Here is an 8807-nt window from a genome sequence, read left to right on the forward strand (position 1 = left end):
AATTCCAGCTCGGAAGGTTTCCTCAGCTCTTCTAAACACAGCCATACAAACTTTAACAGTAGCTATGTTTCCATCCAAAGATGTGATAACATTTATGCGCATAACTGGAATATCGCATATAAGATGTACTAATAAAGCAGTGTTTCCATCCAACGAGTCAAAGAGAACAAAATCGCCCCTTCTTGATTAACTGGCACCAAATATCAAAGGTGAAATTGTAATTTTCTGTGGTAGGAGAAGCTGCGTCAATCTTTTCTTCACTTAATGAATGACTTGCGCCTTAGAAGGCAGTATGCCAACACACAATGAACACGTGGTTGTGTTTGAAGACGCAGAGCACAGACACTCTTAACAATTCTGGAGGTAATTAATAAAATAACAACACTAATACTGGCAATTTAGAATGACCAAAACAACATTTCAGATGTTTTACAATGTGCTCAGGCTGCTGGTTTGTCCATTCACACACATTTTTATCATTACATGAACTCTTATAACAAAATCACATGACTTTATTTTATTGCACATACTGGAATTTGTTCGGTAAAAGAGTTTCCATCATAGTTTATGAGTATCTTTTCTTATCGAATCAAAAGTTTATCCTACCCAGTTATGCGCATATGTTTTTATACACATTTTCAAGATTTATGCGCATTTTGGCAATCGTTTTTTTGTGTGCATATCCAAAATGTGCATAAAATAGGTGGATGAAAACATAGCTAATGTCTTCAGTTTTACCAAACAAGTTTGAATCCAAGTTCTTTCAGCATGTTAATATGACAAAAAGGCAACGCAGTGGTGCAGTAGGTAGTGCTGTCGCCTTACAGCAAGAAGGTTGCTGGTTCGAGCCTCGCCTGGGTCAGTTTGCATGTTTTCCCTGTGTTCGCGTGAGTTTCCTCCGGGTGCTCCGGTTTCCCCCACAGTCCAAAGACATGTAATACAGGTGAATTGGGAAGGCCGTAGTGTATGAGTGTAAGTGTGTATGGATGTTTGCCAGAGATGGATTGCGGCTGGAAGGGCATCCGCTGCGTAAAACATGTGCTGGATAAGTTGGCGGTTCATTCCGCTGTGGCGACCCCTGATTAATAAAAGGACTAAGCCGAAGAGAAAATTAATGAATGAATGAACATGACAAAAACATGAACGAAACTTTTCTCAGCTACTGTTTTTTGGCCAAAGGAGATGTTGTTTGCAGGTAACCAGTGGGTAAGCTAAATTGTATACTGCCATTATGCAAATGACTACTGATTTCAGGCAGTTCAGAATCAGTTTTTCCTTTTGGCAAACTCCATTTATTGTGCACTTTGCTCTTTAAAGATTTACAGACATTTTACAATAACAAACCCATATATTACACACTACATGAAAGCCATACATAATGAACTGTTCCATGAATTATAAGGTCAATTAAGAATTTTTCATTTTAACAGTGTGGGGAACTTTAACCGTTCTCTACATGATTACCTATCAATGGTCAAGTGCTGCAGATCTAAGACTTGAAAGAAAAAAACAGTACTTTCACAGTGGTGAGGACAAACAATTAAATCACTGCCAACAATAACCTACAATAATTTCTCTTGGAGAAGTTTTTGTTTGCACTTCATCCTAAAAGGAAATAACTTCTAGACAGTCATGACTGATCGTGATGTATCAGCTGTGGTGAAAGTGTCTGGGTTTTTTTCATTATTATTATGGTTCACCATGTATGCATTTATGACCTTGCACAAAATCTGCTTCTGCTATTTTGATGCCACTCTGGTTTAGGGTTGGTTTAAGGACGGAAGGAAATACTTTGAATACGACCACCTATTTTAAATTGCAAGCCACATATAGAGGCTTTGGGTGGGGGGGAAGTGGTTTGAAAGAATTTTAACAGCACCATTATTTTGTAATAAAGTTGTAAACAAATTGCTGAAGTTGGTGGAGTGGTGGAAGGTACCTTTATTTCAGACTTACCAATATCTGTCCTCTTTGTCCCCCTTGATCATATAAAGATGTCTTATGACGCGTCTTCGAGACCCTCGACCCCTCAAGCATCTGTCCCAGTGGACTTCAGTCTTCCTGCCAGCTCTGTGTCCTGCTTAGACAGTTCAGCTGCCCGTCACCGCATCGCTGTCAAAGCCAACGCTCGTGCCAAGAGAAAGCCTGCCAGCGTAAGACTCTTCACATTAACCATTCATACACTTTCATTATTTATGGTGCCTTATCATTTCAGGCCAGCAAGCTGTTAGTGATGTTTTATTCTCGTCTTTTTGAGCATTTCAGGAATAGTCCATCCAAACTGGGGGGGGAAATTGGTGTTGGTTTGTTTCTGTAGTTGAACTGAATTGTGTGATTTATTCATGTTTAGAGGCAAATGCTGGACAAGAGAAGAGACCTGAGGGAAAAACTACTGCTCAGAGACACAGAGGACAAACTCCGGATGGTTACAAGCATTGAAGAACATGAATGTGAAGGTATATGTACATGTATTTATTAATGCTAACATAAAAACCATCTTATTGCAATTATAAAAAATAGCGTTTAATATTTATTTTAAAATTCGTTTATTTATTCTTTTGATCATTTTATGGCATTTAGTCATATGCTCTTTCAGAAATCAATTCAATTTGATGCTAGAAAAACAGCTATTGCGTATATAAAAGCATCACAACTGTTATTAAAATTGATAATAATATGTTGGTGGAAACCATGATGCCATGAGTAGCATTGAAAGGTTTTGTGAAGAAAAAATAAAACTTGTATGGAGCAAAGACATCTTATATTGACATTGAATTAAAAGTGACAGTAGTGACATTTTTAATATTGAAAAACATATTTTCAACAGACTTTTTCCAAAAATCCTTAAATAAATAAATAAATATATATATATATATATATATATATATATATATATATATATATATATATATATATATATATTAATAAGCAAAATCAGCTGCTGGAAGGGCATCCGCTGTGTAAAACATATGCTGGATAAGGTGGCGGTTCATTCCGCTGTGGTGACCCCTGATTAATAAAGGAACTAAGCTGAAAAGAAAATGAATGAATGAATGAATGAATGAAAAACAGTTTTCAACATTGATATTAATAACAACCACTATAGTTAATAATAGTGAACTAGTAATAATTGACTACCAAATGTACAATTACAATGTTAGCTGAAGGATCATGTGTCACTGAAGACTAGAGTAATGATGCTGAAAATAAAAATAAAATGAAATGAAAACGAAAATAAAAAAAATCTTTGCGGACTCAGGATTTTTTTCATGTTAATTAATACACTTCATGTAAAATTAATACAATATATTTTATTAATACTGAACAATATTTCTGTTTATTTGTTGCTAATTTGCCTATTAAAGAGCTGGTCCAGAGTGTATTTTTAAGGCTTGGTTTTGTTTGTAGGGTGCAAAGCAATGTGTGCTCATGCTTCATTTGTAAAAAATCACGTTATTTTTTCAAACGTCTTACTTTAATTATATATTGCTACTCAGCTGACATAAAAACGACAATCATATTTTGTAGTTCCTCCGAAAGCCCACCCTCAAGAGGCTCTGATTGTCTTTCTCTTGAAAGTGTTACTCTCTCTCGAAGTGTCTTTCATATATATGCGTGTTATAAGCATGTGTAAGTAATATGAAATGTTCACATATCCTTTGCGAGTTGGTTGTTTGAGATGTAGAGCACACGGAAAGCAGCCGCATAGAGAGACACTGCAGCGCAGGTGACGATTGTGGGTGTTTACAGGGGTTTGACGGATAAATATAAATATGTAGCTAAATTGTTAACGATGCCAAACAGCATTTCCCATTGTTTACATCCTTGTTTATGTCATTGCCATACCATTATTGCTAGGCCCTATGCATGTAACAGATCAATTTGAACAAATAAAAACACTTACAGGTTGTGGCTCACAATCCACAGCTTCTTCTATTATGGTTGGATCTGCTCCTTCTTTGAGGAGTTTTAGCCGAATCCAGCACTGAACCGGGAGAGATTCTGGAAACTGTCCTTTATCAAATGCTACCTCTATCTTTATTATAATTCTCTGAAACATAATTAAAATTAAATTGTAAGCACTTCTCTCTTTGTGTCGTGTCCTTTGGAAGCCCAAATCCAGAAACAAGCTCTGTGGAAATAGTAACGTTTGGATGGCATTTTAGCTTTTTCTGCTAGAACATTACAGCGCCTCTGGCCGCACACCTTCACTGCGCTGGGTGTATGTGCATAACCTAAAAGGTTTATGATCTTATTAACCCAGATGTGTTCTTTTGTAGTGCCCAAACTTCATTCACTGTTGGCTTTGCCAAGCTAAATCTGTAAAAGCCAAGGTCTTCCTTTGCATTGAACTTTGAGCATATTACATTCAGAGATGTTGTTGATGTTCACACAGCTACTTTAGTGTAAAATATGATATTGTAGTGGACCACCCCTTTAATGCATTAACATTTAGTCATTTAGCAGATGATTTTATCTGAAGTGAATTACAAATTATTATAACAATTAATAATTGGTTACTCTTTATTTTACCATGTGCTTTGCTACAGTGTAATTGTACATTTAAGTACTGAGTAATATTAATTAACAAGTTACATTTAGCATATGGCTGGGGTTGGAATGATATTCCGGGTTAGTTACATGTATTTATGCATAATATATTGTTGTTACTACAGTACATACAATCAAAGTGTAACAAGGACACCTTAAAACAAAGTGTCACCCATAATTGTTATTTTGTTGTCTAGATTTGCCAGGAGAGCAGGTTAGTGTTTCAGACCACGAATCCTTTGCTTCTGAACATGAGGATGAGGAAATGACTGACTCCGGCCAGTTTCAGAAAACCTCTCCAACGTCCTCCATCTCAGCTGGAGACGACACTGAAGGAGAGGAACGTGATCACGTCCCCGAATCCGAGGTCCCACAATCCTCTTGGGAGATTCCTGTAACACTTGAGCTGCAAGCTGATGACTTCCTGTTGGACACAGGATGCGAGGTCGTTCCTGAGGAGCAGGGGTCACTGCTGGAGGAAGTGCTGAGCTCCCTGAAGAGCCCTCTTGCATCAGGACTCACACTGGAGCATGAGAACATCAGTCTTCAGAGTGAGGTACAGTACAGTCACTAGCGGTTTTAATTAAAGGGATAGTTGACCACAAAATTAAGATTCACTTGATAACCCTTCCAAGTTTCTTCCTTCTGTTTAAGACAAAAGAAGTTATTTTGAAAAATGTTGGAAACTGGTAGCCACTGACATCTGTGTTGTTACTATGGAAGTCAGTGGCTACCAATTTCCAACATTCTCAGAATTGTATGTGGTGTTCAACAAATAAATGAAACTTATAATCCTTTGGAATTATTTGTTGGATTATCTGTTGGATATACTGCCACTAGGCAGACGTTTCAGATCCATAAAAGCACAAATGGGCCAAAAAACAGTTTACACCCAAGAGCAATAAATGCACTTAACTCATATGCCTTCATCTAAAAGTGACTGTGCATTACAATACTGACATTTTTTTAAACGGAAACACCAATTAACAATCCAATGTGCATTGTGGTATACCTATTCATAAACATGTTCTTCACACATGTAGAAGACGCTTGAAACTGCATTGACAGTCATTATCAAGTTGTTGTATTTTTAAGTTATATTAATTTCATGTCTTGTTTTGTATTTATTACATTGCAGCTTTTTGCTCAATATTTTTATACACCAGAGGTTTGTAAACCTGAGGTTTGCACAATGACAATATAATATAATACAATACAATATAATAAATAATTTTCACTTTTGGGTGAACTATGTATTAAAGAAAAGTGTCAACATGCTGTCAAGAACATGATTTAATTGTATTGGATAATAATGAAATCAAGATAATAGCTTTGTGATAATGAAGCTGTTTGCGTTACTACTCTGTGAACTACGGCTCGGTGTAGTAAAGGCTGCACGTGAATTTACCACATAGTTTATAATAACATGTTTTTCCACTAAACTTCAGTCTGGTGTTTCAGAAAGTGTGTTGATTCTGTAATCATGTGATTATTCGTCATGCTGAATCAATGAAAGTAGTTGAACCTTCTTTTTAGAATGAAACACTATGGGGATTTCCTCCTGGGTTTCTCTTTTATGGGTGTTTGTAGTTTTTACAAGAGCGCCATCTGGCCTTTGGAGGAGATTTACAATCATCATTTCAAATTTTAAATATTAAGATTCATCACTTATTGTTTTATTTATCTAAACTACAGAATAAGAGAGTTGTTTTTTATTTAAATAGTACATTTTTGTTGCACTGAACACTTTGGCTCATATTTTGGCACTTTACATGCCTTTAATATGCTTTCTGTGTATATAAAATCACTCAAAGACCCTAAAATGTCTTTGACCCAAAGGAATTTTTTTTATTTTTTTAGTGTTTTATATATATATATATATATATATATATATATATATATATATATATATATATATATATATATATATATATATATATATATATATATATTTTTTTTTTTTTTTTTTTTTTTACTTTACAGCACCAAAAATGTGGTATTATTATTTCAAATCAGCTTAATGTATTTTTATAAAAAAAAAATAAAATGAGATATAATAATAAAATATATATTTTTAAAAATGCACATCCTCATTAGCTATGTTTCCATCCCCATATTTTTATATGCATTTTGGATATGCGCATGAAAAATCACTTGATGGAAACGCCATCACAAAAATTGTATGCACATAACTGAGTAGGATAAACTTTTTAATCCATAAGAAAAGATGCACATATACTATGATGGAAACACGTTTACCGAACAAATTCCAGTATGCGCATTAAAAAAGGTCATGTGATTTTGTTATAAGAGATCATGTGATGATAAAAATGTGTGTTAAAGGACAAACCAGCAGCCTGAGCACATTGTAAAACATCTGAAATTTTATTTTGGTCATTCTGAATTACATAACCATTTCAGTATTAGTGTTATTATATCATTAATTACCTCCAGAATTGTCGGGAGTGTCTGTGCTTCGCGTCTCATGCCTTCAAACGCCACCACGCGTTCATTGTGTGTCTTCTGAGGCGAAGTCATTTATTAAATAAAGAAAATAAAAGAAAAATTTCATTTTTACTCTTGATATTTGTCGCCAGTTAATCAGAAAGTGACGATTTTGTTCTCTTTGACTACTCGGATGGAAACGCTGCTCTATTCGCATGTCTTATATGCGATATTCCAGTTATGCACATAAATTAAATTTGCATCTTTGGATGGAAACATAGCTCCTTACAATGATTTAAGCTCTTTTGCTTCCTTTTTCTAGGTGGAAGACACAAATAGCGAGAGCATTGCTGCTCAGCTTGAAGAGGAAGACATCAAAGATCTCCTCATTCCCTCCGAGCCTGTAGTGACCATAAATGAGCAAGCTCCACCACCCGACTCCCTCTCTGAATCATCTGTTGATTCTGGAGAAATCTCAGAGGAGACCACAGAGGAGGAGCTGCTGGAGTTCACCGGTGAGGAGTCTGTTGAACCAAGTCATTCGCAAGTGCCTGAAGAAGATAAGGGGAAACAAGTAGACAAAGCTGAGAGTGCCAGAGAAGATGAAGAGCTGGTAGAATCGCCAGTCGCTTTTATAGTCAATGTGAAAGAAAGTGATGTTACTGAAGATGAAGCTGAATTGGAAATGCAAGATGGTGGAGTTGATGGAGAGGATGTAGATAATAGAGATAGTGGAAATGATGGAGATGGTGGAGATGATGAAGATGACAAATTGACAAAGGTTGAACCTGAGAAAAGTGAAGACTCTATAAATGATGTTGAACCTCAAGAAGATGAACTAAGTTCTCCAGAGCCTGAAAACCATGAAGCTTCAGATGATGAAAGAGACTTAGTGGTGCTCAATGTGGAGAACGTGCCTGAATCTGATCACACAGATAGAGATGATGTCTGGAGGTCAACACAAACCAGTGATGAGCCTGAAGCCTCTGACTCTTCACCTGTTGAGGTGCTTGTGTCTCCTCAGCAGGAAAGTCCAATTCTCCAGGCTCAGTTTTCCAATTCATCAATGTCTTCTCTAGAGAAGGAAGAGGATCCTAAACCCAACAAGCTGGAAGAGTCTGGTGAGCCTCAGGGAATGTCTTCAGAGGAAGCCGAGGTTGTTGTTTCTGAGCAGCAAGTCCTTGAGTTGCCTGTAAGCATCGCTGAGGTTCGTCCACGGTTCACCATCACTCCTGCATGGCAGAGATCACTGGCTTCACCAGAGTCACAGACTGAAGACACTAATGTTCCAGCTCCACAAATAACGCAACTCATTGTTCCCATCCTTGAAGATCGACCCAAACCTGCCCGCACTCAGAGTTCCCCAACACTGCCAGTGCAGAAAGAAGTTGTTCCTGTGGAAGAAGAGAAGAACCCGGAGAACCCATTTGGAGTGCGCTTGAGAAAGACACCAGTTCTGCACCGTTATGGTTTGGATGGAGAAGCATCTCGCACCAGCGCTCAAACTGTAGAGTCTGCAGGAGCACAGGAGACACCAGATCAAGAGCAGAACGACAGAAAGCCCGTCCTACTGAAAAAACCCGAACTGATGTTTGATACAGGGATGTCAGCAAGGAAAGTGCCAGGTAAAGTGCGAGGTTTTTATTATTATTATTATTATTATTATATACTTGGAATAAAAATAAAATTAAACATTTAGAATTTGAAATAGAAACAGTTTTGAAGCAAATATTAAATTTGTTTAGACCAAAAAAACTGAAATTCATTTCTAATTAGATAAATGGATGGATGGATGGATGGATGGATGGATG

The 8807-nt window shown here is 36.7% G+C and overlaps 1 protein-coding gene across 4 annotated transcripts in view; it reads left to right on the top strand.

Annotated features, from left to right (window-relative positions):
• The window catches only part of zgc:66433 (uncharacterized protein LOC321250 homolog), an 84649-nt gene that overhangs the window by 69511 nt on the left and 6331 nt on the right, over positions 1 to 8807 (top strand). For 3 of the 4 annotated variants that reach the window (XM_056472114.1, XM_056472111.1, XM_056472113.1), the window contains 4 exons: positions 1995 to 2153; positions 2351 to 2456; positions 4749 to 5107; positions 7319 to 8621. In XM_056472114.1, the coding sequence (XP_056328089.1) occupies positions 1995 to 2153; positions 2351 to 2456; positions 4749 to 5107; positions 7319 to 8621 (1927 nt within the window). The remainder of the gene's footprint in view (positions 1 to 1994; positions 2154 to 2350; positions 2457 to 4748; positions 5108 to 7318; positions 8622 to 8807) is intronic. The other variant, XM_056472115.1, reaches the window with a different exon arrangement.

The sequence above is a fragment of the Danio aesculapii genome, chromosome 14, assembly GCF_903798145.1.
Source record: "Danio aesculapii chromosome 14, fDanAes4.1, whole genome shotgun sequence".
In the NCBI taxonomy this organism is placed as follows: Eukaryota; Metazoa; Chordata; class Actinopteri; order Cypriniformes; family Danionidae; genus Danio; species Danio aesculapii.